Source organism: Pteronotus mesoamericanus, unplaced genomic scaffold, assembly GCF_021234165.1.
Source record: "Pteronotus mesoamericanus isolate MK-2021 breed Mesoamerican mustached bat unplaced genomic scaffold, CSHL_Meso_final contig_214, whole genome shotgun sequence".
In the NCBI taxonomy this organism is placed as follows: domain Eukaryota; kingdom Metazoa; phylum Chordata; class Mammalia; order Chiroptera; family Mormoopidae; genus Pteronotus; species Pteronotus mesoamericanus.
Window position 1 is genome coordinate 1,237,720 of NW_026555089.1, and position 18,407 is coordinate 1,256,126.

Here is an 18,407-nt window from a genome sequence, read left to right on the forward strand (position 1 = left end):
CAGCACCCGCCCCCCAATTGCCCGCCCCTGCCTGTGGGGTGCTGGGGCCCTCCTGTGGGGGCCCCCTGTCCCGTTCCATGGGGGCTGTGCCCAGACACCGGGGCGCATTGTGGAGGGAGAGGGCCACATGTCCCACTCCCCAAGGGCAGGGCTGGCCCCAGGTCGCAGACTGGAGAGCTGGGTGGGGGTCCCACAGCACTGCCTTCTCCTGGGCTGCTCCGCCAGGCTGGGCACCAACCCTTGCCGGTGACTCCGGTGACTCAGCACCCTCACCTGGTACAGCAGGACTTTTACCCCCTGCCAGGTCCGCCAGCCTCTGACTTGGATCCCGGCGGGCGAGGCCTCCTGCGGCACCGGCCCAGAATGCAGGGAGCTGGGGCCCCCCGGGGCCAGGGCGCATCCCCTGCCCAGACGGGTGCCCTGCGCCAGCCCTGGGTCCTCCTGCTCACCTACGCCCTGGCCTCTGTGGAGCTCGTCTGCCTGTTCATGCAGTTCTCCGTCCTGCCGGTGAGTGCTTGCGGGTGGCCGCCGCCAGCCTGCCCTGAGGTCCCTCTGGGTCCCTCTCGCGGCCCATCTGCACCGCGGCGGCCAGGGCAGCGGGGTAGGACGCCAGATGCGGCCAGCCCCTCTCCCTAGGGCCCCGTGCCACAGTGGAGCTGAGTGCCTCCTGACCCCCCACCTGCACCTTCTGGACTCTGGCGGCTGGGCCAGCCCGGGGGAAGGGCCGTAGGAGGCCACAGCGCTCACCGCTTGGCTCCCGCCAGCCCAGCTGCTACCTTTGCCCTACCGATGCCCCGCCCACACACCTGTCAGCTCTCTCTCCAGCTGCGCTCAGGCCCCTGCCGGCCCCTGACAACCCCTGCCGCGCCTCGAGCGCTGCCCTCCATCCCCGGCCCCAGCCGGCCAGCCCCCGGGCAGCGAGCCCATGCCCCACGTCCTGTTCTACAGCACCAGACGGAGCCTGTGTCCTCCGCCAGGGCGCCAGGGCGGCACTGGGTGCACCTCGGTCCTCTGCTGCCCCCCTGCTCTGGGCGGGGCTGCGGCACTAGCCCCTGGGCACTTTCAGAAGCGCCTCACCTGGGCGTGCGGGTGGGAGGGGGAGGGGTGCCGCCCACCTCTGTCGCCATTCCAGCATTGGCTGGGGGCTCCGGGCCAACGGGTGGGCCCACCCCCGCCGCCGCTGGCCCAACCCACCGCCACCACACGGCCTGGCCCTGGCCGCCTCCCCTCCTCCGCAGCCAGGCCATGATAAGGGCTCCTCAGAGGGGGGTGGGAGTGATGAGCAGGTAAAACCCTCAGAAGAGCCGGGTGCGCTCTCGGGGGCAGGCCCCGCATTCCTTTGTTCCACAGCGCCCACCGCGCACCTGCTGTGAGCCCCCTGTTCCCAGAACTCGGAACACAGCAGAGCGCAGCATGGACTGACGCGCTGGCGCTCCACTGCGCTGTGCTGGGGGGCGGGGCAGGGGACAGCGACGCCCACCCACACGCAGGGACACCAGTTAGACTGCGCTGCGGGAGAGGCACGGGGCGGGGGACCGGGGGTGCCCAAGGCTGCGTGGCGGGATTGGGGGCCACATGGAGCAAAGGCTTAAAGGGGACAAGGCGCGAGCCCAGCCAGCACAAAGGCCCAGGGGCAGCAACGAGGCCTCGGGGACATGGACCCGCGGGAGTGGAGGCGGGAGCGGGGCGCGGGGTCTCCGGGGGGCGGTGCAGGGCAGGAGAGCGGCTGGGGTCGGCCTGTGGTCAGGGAGCTGCTGAGGGATGGGGCGGGGCACGCCAGGAAGAGGGGCGTCAGGTGGCACTGGGGGTCTGGACCTGTACCCTTGGGAGGGAGACGAGAGCCGTTCTGGGATGCTGGGCGGAGAGCAGGAGACAGTTCAGGACAGAGCGGCTGGGGCTGGGGACACCATCGGCCCGGCCTCCGCTGCACAGCCAGGAGGCTCTTGCGGGACACGCGGCCGTGTCCCTCGGGGCTCTTGCCAGGCTGGCCTCCCCGGGGGGCAGAGGTGGAGGCCAGAGGTCAGATTTCGGGGGGGAAAAGCAGGAGGGTCCAGAGCAGCTGGGACCTCGGAGGAGGGAGGGGAAGGAGACGCTGACGCTCGGTGGCGGGGCAGGAGCGGGAGCCCGATGGGGATGGGGTGGGGCAGGGGGGGCAGTAGGCCAGGCCGCCCTTCCGAGGGGCCCTGCGGCCAAAGCAACAAGGGGGGCAGGGAGGCGTGAGAGAGGGCAGGGCTTGGGCGCTGACAGGAGAGCAGCGGGGAAGGGAGGCCTTCCCAAGCCGGCCCTCGAGGGGGCCAGAGGCTGCTGCGGTGGGCGGGGGGCAGGTGGGGACAGTGGGATGCGGGACAGCGAATGGACTCGCTAGGGTCACGGGCACCAACTGTCCCAGTGCCCCGAGGACAGGCAGGCAGCCGGGCCCAGCTGCCCGGGCCGGGGGAGGAGCAGGCGGCGGGCGGGGAGGCAGACAGCCCGGGACCCTGGGACAGACGGAGCCTTGGGGAGGGGGGCGGGCCAGAGACGGAAAGCGTGCGGCGGCCATCCCGGACGGAGCTTGGGGGGACACGGGGTGGGCTCGGGGACACGCTCTCCCCATTCCCTGGGGCTGCAGTGACAAAGCACAAAATCCCGGCGGCTGCGAGGGTCAGAGACCTACGGCCTCACAGCCCCGGGGGCCCGAAGTCCGAATCTCGGCCCTGCCGGCCCCCAGGTGGAGCCCGGGGGCGGGGGGGGGGGTTCCCCACAGCTTCCAGCCTCTGGTGGCAACAGGCAGGCCCTGGCTGTGGCCGCGTGTGTATCCACACGCCCCTTCACGCAGGACACAGTGGCGCTGGGCTGGGCCACCCCAATGGCCTCCCTGTAACGGTGCCACCTCTGGAAAGACCCTACTTCCCAGTGCGGCCACGTTCTGCAGCACTCGGGGTTACAAAGTCAACATATCTTTGGGGGGGATGCAATTCAACCCCTTCTAAGGGGGATCCCCGGAGGGGCGTCCGGAGCTCCAAGGGGAGGGAGGGTAAGGAACGGCTACAGGAATGTCGACGTCACAGGGACCTTGCCCCACCTCCTCGGGTCCCCTGGAGGGACACTGGTTGCTGCCTTTAGCTCCCCAGACCAGCTCCCTGCAGGAGCGGGCCCCGGGTCCTGCTGGGGAATGGGCCGCCTCCTGTAGGTCACCGGGGCACTTGGGGACATCTCCTGCTGGCCTGCAGCCACCGCAGCGTTGAGTGAATGGAGCCCAGAGGGTGGGGGCTGGGTGCCTTCCCTCCCCCACGTGAGCTCCGCCCCAGGGAGGGGAAGGAGGGCCGGCTGCAGCCTTCGCCGCGCGGGGGGAGCCCGCGTCCCCATCCAGGCTCGCTGCCGGGCGCTCAGGGACAGACCCACGGGTCCCTCCCAGCCCCTGCCCATGGGCCTCGCCTGTGTTTCAGTACCTGTCCCGCAGCCTGGGCCTGGACACCATCACCTTCGGCTACCTGCAGACCACCTTCGGCTTGCTGCAGCTGCTGGGCGGGCCCTTGTTCGGCAGGTACCCGGCGCGTCTGAGGGAGAAGACTCCATGGATGGGCCAGCCCCGCCGAGCGGGCCTACCAACGGCTCTGCTGGAAAAGGCCGTTCTGGGGCCTGGGGCCCTGACCCATTCCCCGCGCCCCAACTGCAGCACAGGCCTCCTCCTCCTCCTCCCGCCAACGCGGCAGTGGACAGACCAGAGTGGCGGGGACAGGGAGGGGGGCCAGACCCTCAGAGTGACTCCGCGGAGGGGTCCGCGAGAGGCTGGACGGCTTTCCCAAAACACGCACACCCTGCTCCTCGCCATCCCGCAAGTTACCCTCCCAGGGAGCGGGTGGGGGGGAGCACCCGTCAGGTCGGATACCCGAGGTCACCCACAGCTGCCCCTGTGGAAGGAGGGAGACCTGAGGCCCTGGCAGGAGGGAGGCCCAGCAGCCCACCAGAGGCCGGGGTCTCCCCCACGAGGGCCTCCCGGGAGCCCCTGCGGGAGACCCCGCAGTCCCAGGGCCGGGAGCCGGTGCCAAGCGGGGGACCCTGCCCCACGCGCGAGAGCCTCACAGGGGTGCCGCCCTGCAGGTTCGCGGACCAGCACGGGGCGCGGGCCGCGTTCACCGTCTCCTTCCTGGCGGCCTCTGCGCTCTACCTGCTCCTGGCAGCCGCCTGCAGCCCGGCCCTGCCCGGCGTGGCCTTGCTCTTCGCCTCGCGCCTGCCGGCCCTGCTCATGCACACGCTGCCAGGTAGGGCCGCCCCGTTGGTAGGGACCTCAGAGCAAGACTGGGTGTAGGGGGGTGTGGGGGCGTGGCCTGGGGCCGAGTGGGACCGGTCAGGGGGCAAGGGTGGTGCGGAGGTGTGGCCTGGCAGGTGAGGGCAGGTCTGGGGTGCAGGGGACTGTGCGGGGCTGTGGTCAATGGGGAGGGCCAGGCAGGGGAGGCAGGGGCGGGTGGGGGCGTGGCCCGGTCAGGCGGAGGGGCGAGGGGGCGTGCCCTGGGAAGGGGCCGTGCGCTCAGCCTCTGCTTCGCCCGCAGCGGCCCAGATGGTGGTCGCCGATCTGTCCACGCCCGAGGAGCGGCCCGCGGCTCTTGGCCGGCTCGGCCTCTGCTTCGGCGTCGGCACTATCGTCGGCTCCCTGCTCGGCGGGAACCTGAGCGCGGCCTGCGGGTGAGTGGCGGGGCGGGGACCGGCCGGGGGCGGCCGGCGAGGGCGGTGGGGGTGCTGGCCCGGACGCCGAGGCTGAGCGGGCTCCGCCGCCGCGCTCCGGGCCTCGGTTTCCCCGCCTGCACGCCCAGCGGGCTGCGTCGTCGGGCGCGGGCGCGTTGCCCGGTGGAGGCGCCGGCAGGGCCGTGCGTGGCCGGCAGGGGGCGCCGCCGCCCCGCGCAGCAGCTAGGCCAGGTGCGGGCGCGAGTCCCTTCAGGTCGCTGATCCCTGGGCGGTCCCAGGCGGGGGGGACCCGCCCAGCCGGACGGATACTAGGGAACCTAATTTCCTAAAGGAAACCGGAAGGCAGGCCCTGGGGGCAACGTCCTGGGATGACTGGCCCTGCCCCCGGGGCCCTGCGATGGGGACCCTGCGCCCCGAGCCTCTACGTGGGGCGGGCGATAGCATCTCGTGGGCGGTGTAATCACCGTGTGTGTGACATGAAGGCCTCCATCGCTGTCCCCACACACACGCACACACAGCAGTCCAAGGTCTTCCCGAAGCTCCCGCACGGGGCTCCCGCCCTCCCAGCGCTCTGGGCCCGCGGTGCGGGCACGCAGAGCCGGCTGTGCCGGCGGCCTGGGGACGCCTCCCGGCGCAAGGGCTAAACCGGGGACCTGGGATACCTGGCCCTGGAGAGTCCCGGCCTGGCTAGGACGCAGACCGTCCTTCCGCTGCCGGAGACCCGCACCCCTATGCTGCCCCACCCCCATTTCTCCCTTCCCAGAAGCACCCCAACACCCACTCACAGTCAACTTTCTTCATAGGCGTGATCTTGCCCCTCACCTGCCTTCAGGCCCAAGTCCTTGGTTTTGGCCTGAGGGGTGGCTGCCGGGCCCAGCTGCGGGTGCAGGGCCCTGCCTGCTTCCGGACCAGAGGCCCTGAGCCGGCCCGTCACCCCGACCCCCACCCCCACCCCCACCCCCACCCCAGCGCTGCCTGCTCAGGCCTGGGCGAGCCGCCCTGGGACAGCACCCAGGAGAGGAGCCCGCCTCGTGTCCGACCACACGGACCGGCACGCATCCGCCACGCAGGCTGGCACGCACCCAGGACAGCGGAGCGTCGGGCCGACACCTGTGTTGGCACCTGGTCCCCCATCTTGGGCCCTATGCCAGCCGCCAGGCCTCTGGGGGACTCAGTTTCCCCAGGCTTCTGAGTGCCCCAGACCAGCCCCCACAGTGGTGGAGGCCGCTGGGTGATGGCTGAGCCCCAGGGACTGGGGACACAGTACCCCAGTCACACAGTGCCTCCCTCTCCGGAGGGAGGTCCTGGAGCCCACACCCATCCCCCGCCCTAGCGTTCACACCAGAGCCTGGGTGTCGGGACCCCTCCTCAGCGGCGCACTCGGGCACAGGCTCCCGCGCTGACGTTCATGCAGCACCTGCTGCGGCCCCTGAGGTGCCGGGCTCCGGGACCGGCGGCGAATGAGACAGGCCGCGGTCTCCGGGGAAGGGAGTGCGGCAGGGACTCCCGCAGCACCGTGTGAGCTGCGTGGTGTGAGAAGGGGCATGGCGGGGCCGCTGGGCGGGAGCGGAGGGGCAGGGAGGGGGCAGAGGGCAGGCAGGCCGCGAAGCCCTGCGCGGGCACGAGCAGGCTGGGGTCGCCCGGCGGCCAGGCCGAGGAGGCGTGGGCGGGGGCCGGCGCGGGAGCCCCGCGAGGTCGCACGGGCGCTGGTCCAGGCTGGACTGGGGCGGCCTGGGGAGAGAGGGCGCAGGGCAGGCCCTCGCTTGGCTCTGCTGATGGGCGGGACGTGTGTGTGAACGCGAGGCTGCGCCGGGCTCGGGCTGGCCCTGGGCCCTGCGGGCCCAGCTGAGACGCGAGCAGCCTGGGGCGCCAGCCAATGGGAGGTGGGTCTCCTCAGGCTAAGTCTTGTGGCCCTCAGGGCCCCCCGAGGGGACAGGCGGCTGGGTGGGGGAGTCGGGGCCGGGGGGCGGGTAGGGCGGGCTACGTCTCCCTGGGACATTTCCAGACATTTCCGAGTCCTGGGAGCTGGTTCAGGTGGGGGTGGGAGCAGGTGTCAAAGAGGAGGCACAGGGAGGACCAGAAGGGAAAGAGACACAGAATATTCTGGAAGCCTAGGGGCATGTGGGTGAAGGAGGGGAGGACCAGGGATTCCACTGGTGAGGTCTGCCTGCCTTCTCGCTGGGCGGGGGCCGAGGCTGACGCCAGAACCCGATCGATGGGGGTCAGCGGGAGGGGCCGTGTCTCCCCAGGGAGAGAAGAAAGGGGGGGCTGCGAATGAGGAGAAGGCTTCAGGGGGGCGCAAAGGGAGCAGGGCGGCAGGGGTCCCCACGCCCGAATGCCCCACCCACAGGGACTTTCTCAGCCCCTACACCGGCACCTTTCCTCACCTCGCCAGGTGTTCTCACCTGCGAAGCGGGCCCTCAGGCCTCGCTCGCTCCCAGGGTGCCGCGGCCCCCCCTCGCCAGCTCTGCCCCAGGTCCCCTGCTGTCACCGCCTGCCCCCTTCTCCCGCCCAGCTGCTGACCCAGAGGATACCACGTCCCTCTCCCTCTCAGCAGCTCCCAAGAGAGCCACCACCTCTGCCCTCTCCTTCCAGAACATTCCATTAGCTTCCCTTTTTCATCCCAAGATCGAAGGCACTTTATGTCCTTGGAATGTCCTTTGATGGGTGAGGATACGGAGGCCCCAGAGAGGGTGGCGCCCCCCACGGAGCTCTGGGTCCTTGTCCGAGGCCCAGGGGAAGGGGCTGCAGGGCCCCCCCCCCCTGCCTCCCCGCTGCCCCAGCCCTGCCCACAAAGCCCCAGCCACGCCCCCTCCCGGCGGGGGAGCCGGTGGAGGGAGGAAGCGGCCTTGGCAGCCACAGGCGGAGACACTGGTATAACTGGTTTGGGCTCCACCTGGAGCTGGGGCTGGGAAGCCTGGCTCACAGGTGGGGGAGGGGGCAGCCCTGGGACATGTGGCCCTGAGCCCAGCCCCTCTCAGCCTGGAGAAGCCACTGTCACACCCTCCCTGCAAGAGGGTGGTATGGCTGGGGCGGGGCGGGGAGGGGGGTGGCGCCCACCTGCCAGCCCACCTGAGCCGGGTCCTGGGGGGCAGGTTCCAGGCATTGGGGGAAGCGGGGAGCCTCCTGTCGGAGGCCGCTGATGGCGGCCTGACTGTGGGGGTCCCCCGCTGGCCCCCCGCTCTCCTTGCTCTGGGCAGGCAGGGCGGGCCCTGGGCTTCTGGGGTCTCCGGTGCGGACTGTGGGCCCGGGCAGGGTGAGGCTGCTCCCCCGGGCCCAGAGCCAGTGGGAAGGAGGCCCCGTCAGACCCGAGAAGGGCCTTAAGCCCAGAGCAAGCAGGAACGGGGGCGATCCCAGGTCCCCAGAGTCAGGGCTGGAGGAGGATCCTCCCCCCACTTCCGGGCCAGCCCAGCACGGCCCCACAGCAAGGTGTGGGCACAGCCGGGCCGCAGCCTGGGACCCAGGGGCTCTGTCCCCTGGGAGTAGGACACGGGCGGGACGCAGGCGGACGCCCAGCAGGTGGCTGCTTGTAGAGGCCAGGACAGTGTGCACGCTGGGCAGGGGAGGGCCCAGCCACAGACAGCCCCCCCCCCGCCCCAGCCAGGCAGGTTGGGGTCTCAGTGTCCGCGTGGCCTCCCGGGCACCAGCCGGCTGCTGGGTCACCGGCTCTGACCCCAGCCGGGGTCCTCTGCACCCCGCAGGTATTTACTGCCTTCTTATCAGGAGGGGGTGCGGGCCTCCCCGGGCCGCTGTCCCGGCCCTGGGTCTGGGTGAAGGCGCGGGGAACCCTTATCAGCCCGTGCGGTGCTGATGGAAGGCTTCCGGCTGGTGACGCCCGGGCTTCCTCTGTGAGTTAATGAGTAGGCATTTGGGGCTGTCCTGCATGGCCCTGGGACAGGGGTGACTCACCGACCTGTCAGCCCGGGCGCCGGCCCCACCCCGGGCTCGGGAGGCTCTGGGAGGCCGTGCAGTGCCGGGCCCGCCCGGGCGGTCACCGGCCCTGCGGACGACCCAGGGTCCAGGCACGAGGGAGCACACACTCAGGGCGCGGGCGGGGACGTCAGCTTAGACCCGAGACAGGAGGTCGGCCGTTGCAGGAGGGACCGAGCCGAGAGTGTCCCAGGCCGAGGGAGAGTCCCCGCAAAGGTCCCGGGCAGGCGGGCGCCTGGGGCCTGACTCAGGGCCCGTGGGGTCAGGGGAGTGTCAGGCGCTTGGGGCAGCGGAGGGCGGCCAGGAGCTCACCCGGACACGGCTCCCGGGCCTTCTTCTGGACCGGGAAGCCGAAGGGGGGCCGAATCAGGAGCCGCCCCGCAGGAGTTCAATCCCAGCGGGTGGGAATCCCGTCCACGGTCCTGGCCACGGTGTTCTGGCGGGTCGATCGCCTGGGGCAAGGTGGCTCCTCCGTCCCAAGCCCCATGTGGACGTCCCGCGACACTCCGCAGCCCTTCACGTCCAGGTGTCACACGAGGCGGGGTCCCAGCTGACCCCGGCCTGCCTGCAGCCAGGCCACGGGGCCCCGGCCACCAGCTGTTGCCTCTTGGCGCCTCAGAGCAGGTGGGGAAGGCAGCTCCGGCTCCAGCAGGGATTGCCACCTGCAGCCGGGCAGGGTCCGGTGGAGGGGACACAGGCGCCGGGCCCTCCCTGGGTGGGCGCACTCCAAGCCCGGAGATGGGGGCAGGAGGGGCGCCACGAGGAACCTCGGGACAGGCGGGCAGCCCCCAGGGACGGGTGCCGCCTTGGGGGTGTCCTGGGAGGGTGGCCCTCATTTGAACCTGAGGGAAGGGGGTCCCCACCCATGTGGCCACAGAGGGGGACAGAAGGGCTCAGGTGCCCTTCCGTGGCGCCCCTGAGGCGGGCCGAGCAGCCCCCTGTCCACCCTTTCAACCCAAAATAAAAGGGCGGGGGGACGGAGGCACCCGGAGTCGTGCCTGCCCTCGTGCTCGGTGCTCAGCTCGTGCAAAGGGCCCATTGGGCCCCAAGGCGCCGCCCGGCGACCCGGCACCACTAGGGTCTCCAGGGCAGGAGGCGCCAAGCCGAGCGGCGGGCGTGAGGCTGGAGGCGCTGGAGGTGAGGAGACCGTCCCCACAGGGGCCCAGGCTGGCCCTGCTTCCGGCCCCCTGCCCCCTCCTGCCCTCCCTGACGTCTCTCCTGAGAGAGCCGGAGGGCTCCGACCGGGGAGGACGGCCCCTGCTCCCTCGCAGGGCTCCCGCGGCCCTCGGGGTCCCTGAGCCCCCCGGTCACTGGCCACCACGCAAGGCCCGGTCAAGATATTCAGAGAAGCAGCCTGGCTCCCTGCCTCCGCCCCTCACTTGCCACCAGCCTCCCAAAATAGCCATCTCAGTGGCCGCCCCTGCTCCCCCACGTTTCCGGGGCATCTGGCAAAGAAAGCGGCTTTTGTCCCTGCCGGTCCCACCCCCGCAGTGACGTCTTGGCCTCGGAGGCCAGAGTGCTGAAGAAAGACCCCTTCTCTCCGGGGCCAGCCCCTCGGCCCCAGAGTCCCCGCTCACGTCACAGACCAGGTCCTGCCGGCCAGAGGAGGGGTCTGTGGGGCCCCTCAGGGGTCCACTGCCTCCTGACCCTTCTGCCTGCCAGTCCATGACCGGCCGGCCTGCTGACGGGCCCGTTTGTTTAGGACCCTGGCCAGTCAGAAAGCCTCAATGACCAGTCTCGTGGGCGGTGGGGGTTGGGGGTAGGGGACAGAGACAGGCTCCGGGAGCAGGGGCGGGGCCAGTGCACATGCAGGCGGGACAAGTGCCAGCACTGCCACCGTGTGAGCGCGGGCGGGTCCCAGCCCGAGAAACGAGGGCGGCCGAGGCGCCAGTCCCACCAGCTTCCCTGGTCCCACAGGAAACAGAGCCCTTCCCACCGTGGTTCCCCAGGGAGCTCTGCTTGCGCGCGTGTGCTGCCCGGTGTGTGCGTGCGAGTGCGTGCACACACGTGGGTGCACGCCGGCGCAGCCGCGGTGGGGAGGCGCAGGGGAAGCCCGCCCTCTGACCTCCGAGCAGGGCCGGCGGCGTGTGGAGGGCAGGGCCGCGTCCCGGGGCACGGGCATCCCGGCTGGGCCGACGGTGGGCCCTGGAGCGGTCTGGGCAGGCCCTGGCTGTCCCTGTGAAGTGGCGCCAACCTTTGTCCCCAGTGTCATGTCCCCCGGGGTTTGGCGCCAGGCCGCTCCCAGACCCAGCCGCCCTCAGAGGCAGGGTGGCCTCCGGCCGGCCTGTCCTCGGTGGGTCCAGGGCCAGGTTTCCAAGTGACGACTCAGGGCAGATGCGCTCCCTTAGAAGCGAAAGCGTGGGGGCGGGGCGGCAGGAGAGGGGCAAGGGGGCAGGTGGGGACAGAGAAACGAGAGGCGGGCGTGACCCCGCCGCGCAACCTGCCGGGGATGCTGCGTAGAACGGTGCGCTTGAAACTGACATGACCTTATTAACCAATGTCGCCCCCAGTCAATTCAATTAAAAATAACTCTCACCTGAAAAAAGGCGTGGACGTGGAGGGGACAGTCTGGGCCGCAGCCCTGGGTGGGGGGCAGGCGGGAAGCGGCCTGAGGGTGCTGTCCTGGGTTTTGTGGGGCCGGCCCCCTCCCCAGGTCCAGCGTGCCTGTCTCCCCAGGAAGCGGGACTGGGACGGGGACTGCTAGGCCCCGACGAGGCCACGCGGGCCCTGTGTGACCAGCCCTCTCCTGCCAGGATTCAGTGCCCGCCCTTCGTGGCTTTCGTGGCCAACCTCCTGGGAGCCGCCCTCAGCTTCACCTGCATCCCCGCCAGCACCAAGGGCACCGGCGCCCACGGCCAGGCCGCCCCGGCCGGTGAGTGCCCCCAGGGTCGCCGCTCCCGGCGCTCCGGCCCTCCGGCCAGTGCCCCGGCCCTGGGCTGGGCCTGCCCCGCCTTGCCCTCCCTGGGGTTCGCTGCGGGGCATCAGGGGCTTCCGTTCCCACGAGCAGTCGTCAAGGGCAGCAGAGGAAGAACTGGGAGAGCTCATGCCCGTGACAGGTGGGGGGTGGGCAGCGGCGAGGGGCCACCCCCGCCTCGTGAGCCTGGCCCCGGGGCATTCAGGCCCAGGGGCCAAGGCCTGACGGGCCCCTCGGCTGTCCCAGGTGGACCCCAGGCCAGCGTGTTCGACCTGAAGGCCATCAGCCGCCTGCTGCTGCGGCCCGGCATCCTGCCCGTGTTCCTGGTCAAAGTGATCTCCGGCTTCCCCTCCGGTGAGTCCCGGGCTGTCCCCGGGCAGGGCGGGCCTGGCGCGGCAAGCTCGGGGCCATGGGGACAGAGGCCTGTGCCCGGGGCCCCGCCCCGCCCCCCGGCCCTGCGCTGTCCGCTCCGGCCCGCTCCCGTCCGACCCCAGCGGGGCCGTATCTGGTCACACCTGTCCCAGAGGGGAGACAGACCCGGGGCCCGGAGGTGTGGTGGCTCCGTGTCCTTCCCCTCACTGCCGCTGCTCAGGCTCTGTCTCTCCTACTCTGCGTACCGTCCTGGCTGTGCGGCCTGTGACCCCCGTCCTCTCAGCCGGTCTGAGAGGCAGAGCCAGAGCTGAAGGCCAACAGCAGCTGGCCCACTCCTGAGAGCCGGCCCGCTGGGGAGGGGTGGGCCCTGAGGGCGTCCCTGGCAGCGGCCATCACGACCTTGGCCCCACCCCCGGCCCCCCCATGCCTCTGCACTGTGCCCCCCCCGCCCTGTGCCCCGCTGTGCCCCCACACGGAACGTCCTGTCTCCTGGCACCGCCGTGCTGAGGCTCCCGGACCCGGGGTGCGTGCCGAGCCACGTCTCTGAGCCAGTCGGACCCTCTGCGGCACGGGGGTGGAACCACGTCACCGGTCTCAGTGAAAGGGGTCTTTGAGGGCCACTGGTGGGCCCGGGGCCAGCTCCACCCACATGGCCAGCCCTGGGACCCCCGACTCTCAGCTGCCCTCACTGGGGTGCCTGCCCCGTCCGAGGGGCGCTTCCTGCCCCTCCCTGTTCGCCATCGCAGCAGCCCCAGGGGCAGGGCGTCCGGGCCAGACTCGGGGAAGGCTCCGTGGCCCGGCTGGCGCCTCGTGCCCGGCCCTGCACCGGTCACTGTGGCTGGGCCCCGGGCCTGTGCTGACCCGGCCGCCTCGCCCAGGGCTCTTCATGGTCATGTTCTCCATCGTCTGCATGGACTTCTTCCAGCTGGAGGCCACCCAGGCCAGCTACCTCACATCCTTCTTCGGGGTCCTCCTGATGGTGAGTGCGGGCGCCAGGCGAGGGCCAGGGTCCCCGGGCATGACTTGCGGAAGCTGCTGTGCGCGTGGCCTGCTGCCCGGCGGCCGCGCGGACGGGGTCCCGGGTTCACTGCGGATGCCTCTTAGCGCCCGGCAGCAGACGGGCCCCGGAGGGCGGCAGGTCACGTGGAGGGCGCAGGGAAGACCTGGGCTCTGCGTCCCGCCCGCTGGCCCTGTGACAGACCAGCGTCCCCCGCGCTCCGTGTGCCGAGCCTGCATTTCCGCGTTTGCCAGTGCAGAGGCGCTGGGCTGACGAGAGCGGCCAACACGTAGGGCAAAGCGCGTACGACAGCGCCCGGCACCGCGGGGACCCCATCCAAGCAGCGCGCTGGCTCCGGGGCCCTGCCGTCACCGTGGGACACCCTGAGCTGGCCGCTCAGCGTCAAAAACTGCCCTGGGAGCAGTCTAAGGGGTCCTGTCGGCAGCCCCCGGACCCCCCGCCCCAGGCCCCACCCAGCCCAGCTCCTCCGGGGCATCTGGACCCAGCCCTGGGGCGGGGGGGACAGGTGGCGACGTGCTGCCGCCACCAGGACGTCTGCCTGACAGCCGGAGCGCAGGAGGGGCTATTCTGGGACCTGCCGGGGCAGGGCAGGGGCTCCCGACCTCCCCGGAAGCTGCGGCATCCCTGCCGCCTCCCACACACCTGCTCCCCTTGCTCCTAACCCGGGACTGGTGCAGACCCCGGCGCTAGGAGAGCCCCCGCAGGGCGCGGCCCCCTCCGGCCCCACGGCCGTGGGCAGGGTGGGGCAGGGCCTTGGCTCTGCCGGGGGCCAAGGCCACACTAGAGGCGCGCGAGACAGAAAACAACAGGAATAATAACACCTCAGAGTTGGAGCCCCAGGAGCCTTGACCTAAACGGCTGCTCCCGGCCTGCCTGGGGCGAGGGGACCAGCCTGAGCTCTGGCCTGGACCCCCCAGGCCCTGGAGACCGAGCCTGTGCACCCGAGGAAGAGGGCAGCCCAGAGCGGCCGGTGTGCCGGAGCCCCAGAGTGGGGCAGGGCGGGGTGGGGGGCTGGGTTGCGTGTGTGCAGAAAGAAAGGCCTGAGGCCACGTTGCTCAGGCACCTCCTCGTGCTCCCGCACCCCAGCCTGCCCAGGGAAGGGCTGGTCTCTGAGGGCCTGCGAAGGCCACCCCACGGTGGTCGAGCCTGCCTCCCACCTGGTCCCTCGCAGCTGGGCTCGCAGCTGGGCTCACACCTGGGCTCACACCTGCTGCTTCTGGCCGACCATTTCCTGCCCCACCCTGGGGGCTGCCTGACCCTGCCCCCGCCCAGTGTAGGTGGGGGCTGGGGGGCGCGGGAGTCCAGGTGGTCCTAACAGGAGGGGACAGCGAGCAGACCCCCCCCACTGTAGACCCTCCTGCAGGGCCTCCGCACTCGGCCCCTCCGCGCCCCAGGCACAGCTGCTGTCAGGGTACTAGGGGCTGGAAGGAAGGCAGCAGGGGGCGCTGTGTGAGGCGAGGCCCCGGGCGGGGCTTCACCAGAGCAGACTGCAAGCGAGAGGGCCTCAGGGCACAGAGGGGCTGCACGTGCGCAGGCCCTCAGGAGGAGCACACTGCACCCTGAGAGGAGAGACCTGGGCTCTGAAAGCGCCGCAGGGGGCGGTCTGCGCAGCCGAGAATGACCAGGTTTACTCGAGCACAGTGGGGCCGCAGGAAGGGGCCCCTCGGAGGCTGGGAGGGGGAAGCCTGCAGGGCACAAGCTGTGTGTAGAGGATCAGGAGGAAGGGAGGCCTGGGCACGCGTGTCAGCTGGACAAGTTCAGGCCGTTCTCAGTTGATACTTCAGGGCCTTGGCCTCTGTGTCTGGATGAGACGCTGAGTCCAAATGCGGACAAGGAGGGAGACAAAGCCAAGTCCCAAAGCAGGGTTTTCTTCTCAGAAGGACGTTTAGGGTTCTGATCTGAGGCAGCTTTGTTACAGCAGGCAGGGGCGCCGACCCGGGACACGCGGCCCAGACGGGCGCTGACCGGCAGCCTGCCCCTCCCCCAAGCCCAGGGCGCCCCACACTTCCTGCCTGCCTGGTGCGGGGCCTGAGAGGCCCAGATGGGCAGCCCCCCACGCCCGGGCCAGCCTGCCCTCTGAGTCACATCCCCAGTGGGCGTCCCTGGGGGGAGAGCCACAGGCGGGAAGGGCCGCACAGGGTCAGCGCCTCCTCTCCGACCAGCTCCTGGGGCGCAGCTGGGAGTGGAGGGCTCAGGGACTGAGGGGGTGGGGCCTCAGAGACTCTGCCCCCGCCTCTGGGGGCTCTGCCCGACCAGACCCAGGACCGGCTCTTGCTGGCGGGCGCCCCGCCCCGCCCAGCTCCGGGCCTCAGTTCATCCGGCTGCAGCCGGGGTGGTGGCCTCCCAGGGTCCAGTGCCCGCTCAGGGACGGCCCCCGTAGACAGGACCCGGTCCAGCCACCTCTTCTCCTCTGAGCCCCGGGTTCACAGGCGGGCCCTGCCCCCCCGCTGAGAGGACAAAGGGGCCGAGGGAGCAACGTTGGGGGGTGGGGACGCAGGGGGGCCAAGTGACACTGGAAGGGCCATCGCAGGACCACCAGGGTCCCCAGGCTCGGCCTCAGGGCCACACGGAGCACCTTCGAATGATAAAAGACGGTTTCTGCACCGTAAACCGTGGCCTGGCCCCCGCCCCCATCAGCAGGGAACCGGCCCTCCTCACGTTAGAGTGGTTATCACGCCTGAAACTGAAGAGACCAGATTGGCTGTGAATGCGACTGTGGGACCTCTGAGCGACTGGCCGTGCAACTGTGCGTGCCTGCGCGCACACGCGTGTGTATGTGTGCACACCTGTGAGCCACCCAGCCCCTCCCCCGCCCCCAGGGACGTAGGGCGCCCCCCCTTCTGCCCGGAACGGGTCACCACCGGGGCCGGGCTGCAGACGGTGCGGGGCCCCCAGCTGGGGCAGCCGTGGCCCAGATCTGCCTCTGTCTCCTCAGGTCACCCAGGGCCTGGTCATCGGGCGGCTGAGCAGACGCTTCTCCGAGGCCGCGCTGCTCCGGGCCAGCACGCTGGTCTTCATCGTGGTGGGACTGGCCATGGTGAGGGCCCCGCGGGGTGGACCCCCCCCAGGGCTGCCCTCATGGGGCCTCAGGGAAGGGCCTCCGGCCGCAGCCCCCTGCGTCCCCAGTCACCGCGGCCCCTGCTCTGTCCCGTGCCAGGCGCTGATGTCCAACGTCTTTCACTTCTGCCTCCTGATGCCCGGCCTGGTCTTCAGCCTGTGCACGCTCAACGTGGTCACGGACAGCATGCTGACCAAGGCCGTCTCGGCCTCGGACACGGGTGAGCGCGGTGCCTGCCCCCAGGCCCCGTAGGGGGCGGCCTGCCGAGGCCCCGGCCCTCCCCCCGGGGAGCCTGCCAGGGGGGCTCAGGGGGCACAGCGGTCCTGGCTTGGGGCAGGCTCTGCCTGGCCCACTGGGCGCCAAGTGGGGTGGGTGGCCTGGTCTTAGCGGGGCAGGGGGCGGGGGGCGGCTGCAAGAGGGCTCAGGTGAGCGTTCCGGCCGCCACGCAGCCCGGCTGGGCCCAGCCGGCCCCGCACCCAGCCCTGCAGACCAGTCCAGGCCAGTCCTGAGGATCCGAGGCGGACTTCCTGGGGTGGCGTCTGGCTTGGCTCTGAAGCCCGGCAGGGTTTCACAAGAAAGGAGGAGGGAAAGATGGCGCTCCAGGCCGGCCCCGGGGAAGCAGAGGCGGGAGGCCGAGTCTGAAAGGCTCTTACAGGAGCCGGTGCGGAAGGCAGCCCGGTGGGCGGGGACCAGGGCAGAGGGCCCGAGAGGGGGTGGGCTTCCCCCGACCCGGGCTGGCCCGAGCTGGTCAGCTCTTCCCTCCTAGAGCAGACCCGGCACCTGGGGTGCGTCGGTGCTTCCTGGGTGGGCGGGCGAGTGAGCGAACGCACACAGCTGATTATGCCTAGGAAGCCCCAGGCCTCCTGGGGGACACTGGGGTCCCTGGCCCCACAGCGCCCAGGCTCCGGCCCCCGCCCTCCCCAGGCCTGGTGCAGAGGCTCCCCCGGGCTCCTGGGGAGGCCTCCTGGGCGGCAGGGTTCGAGAGCCCAGGGGCCTCCCTGTCGGCCTGGCAGGGGCTGACAGAGGTCACGTGGCCCCGTGGGAACGGGGCAGCAGAGGACAGCCTTGGGGCCTCCAGAGCCTCCCAGACCTGTGGTTCCGGGGTCCTGGGAGGCCAGGCTGGGTCTGGAGGGCTGCCTGGAGGTGGTGGGCCAGCACTTCGGAGAGGCCCGAAGGAACAGGCCTGGAGGGTGAGGGCAGGGCCTGGCCTCCCAGGGCCGAGGCCCCACCCCCTACCCGGAAGGAGACGGGAGCTGGTTCCCAGCGCAGGCCTGGGAACCGCGACCGCAGAGGGGGCGGTAAATTGCTCCCCGGTGTCCGTGGGCGAGGGGAGAGGCTGCTCCTCCGTTTTCCCCAAGGCCTCGAGCCGGGGCGGGGCCTCGCCAGGCAGCTGCCAGGCAGCTCACCCAGCCAGGCCGTCCAGCTCTGGAGGCCGGGGCTCCGACCCTGCGGGCCCAGGCCCGAGCCAGCACAGGGCCCCGCGCACAGGGCGGGGCGTGGAGCCGGGTGTGCAGGCAGCCAGCTGGGCCCAGGGCGTGGGGTCGGAGGCAGGGGTGCCCCCGCAAGACCCTGAAGCCCTTCCCAGCCCTGGGGGGTGCGTTCCCTCCAGTTCTAGGAGGGCAGGGGGGCCAGGGGGATGCTGGGGCCGTCGTGGCCTGCCTCGCACCCCAGCCCTCGCCTGGCGGCTCCCCTTTGCTGCCAGGCCCACCTCCCCAGCGTCTGTCGGCCACCTCCCGGGCCTGGCCTGTGTCCAGGCCCAGTCCCGGCCCCTCTGTGCCTGGGAACCTTCTGGGGCAGGCGGAAGTGTCCAGTGTGGCCCCTCATGGCCGGGTGGTCCATAAGGAGCAGACCCGCAGGCCCTGGGGGAGGGTCCGGGGGGCAGGAGAGGCCTCTGTCACAGCCTGGGAGTGGGCGGCTGGGGCGGGGACGCTGAGGGACCCCCCCAGGCCTGACTCCCACCCCCGCCCCACAGGGACCATGCTGGGCCTCTGCGCAGCTGTGCAGCCGCTGACCCGCACCCTGGGGCCCACTCTGGGCGGCCTCCTGTACCGCCGCTTCGGAGTCCCCGTCTTCGGCCATGTGCAGTTCGCCGTCAACTTCCTTGTCCTCCTGGTCCTCTGGAGGCAGCCGGTGCCCCAGAAGACGGACAAAGTCAGGTGACCTTGGCTCCTGGGCACAGACCGGCAATAAATTCCCAGGACGTCTTCCGGTCTCGTTTCTGCAGGCGCCCGCCAGGCCTGCCTGCGTCTGGCTGGGCAGGAGGCCTCGCGGGCCAGGGATGGAGCCTGGGATGCTGGAGGGCTTCCTGGAGGAGGGGGCTGCCGCTGGGCCCCAGGGCTCTGCGGAGGGCGGAGTCACCCACGTTTGTCCTAGTGAGAGGCGTGCTCTGCCCCTGTGGGCTGTCAGCACAGCAGGGGACAGTGCCCTGCGCTGCCTCCCAAGGCGGCTCCACT

General features: G+C 71.3%; 1 protein-coding gene across 1 annotated transcript; it reads left to right on the forward strand.

Annotated features, from left to right (window-relative positions):
- The first annotated feature begins 284 nt into the window (after positions 1-284).
- Positions 285-18,147, forward strand: SLC22A18 (solute carrier family 22 member 18). Its single transcript, XM_054570755.1, has 10 exons — positions 285-507; positions 3,426-3,523; positions 4,081-4,241; positions 4,530-4,662; positions 11,346-11,464; positions 11,753-11,860; positions 12,757-12,857; positions 15,832-15,933; positions 16,054-16,174; positions 17,927-18,147. The coding sequence occupies exons 1-10, from the start codon at positions 364-366 to the stop codon at positions 18,112-18,114; spliced, it is 1,275 nt and encodes a 424-aa protein (XP_054426730.1). The 5' UTR covers positions 285-363; the 3' UTR covers positions 18,115-18,147.
- The last annotated feature ends 260 nt before the right edge of the window (positions 18,148-18,407 follow it).

What these genes read in the sequence shown, in the direction of transcription:
- SLC22A18 (XM_054570755.1), top strand. Translation starts at nt 364, where the DNA reads ATGCAGGGAGCTGGGGCCCCCCGGGGCCAGGGCGCATCCCCTGCCCAG. An exon ending in TGCAGTTCTCCGTCCTGCCG is followed by an intron (nt 508 to 3,425) that starts GTGAGTGCTTGC and finishes CCTGTGTTTCAG; the next exon opens with TACCTGTCCCGCAGCCTGGG. An exon ending in TCTTCGGGGTCCTCCTGATG is followed by an intron (nt 12,858 to 15,831) that starts GTGAGTGCGGGC and finishes CTGTCTCCTCAG; the next exon opens with GTCACCCAGGGCCTGGTCAT.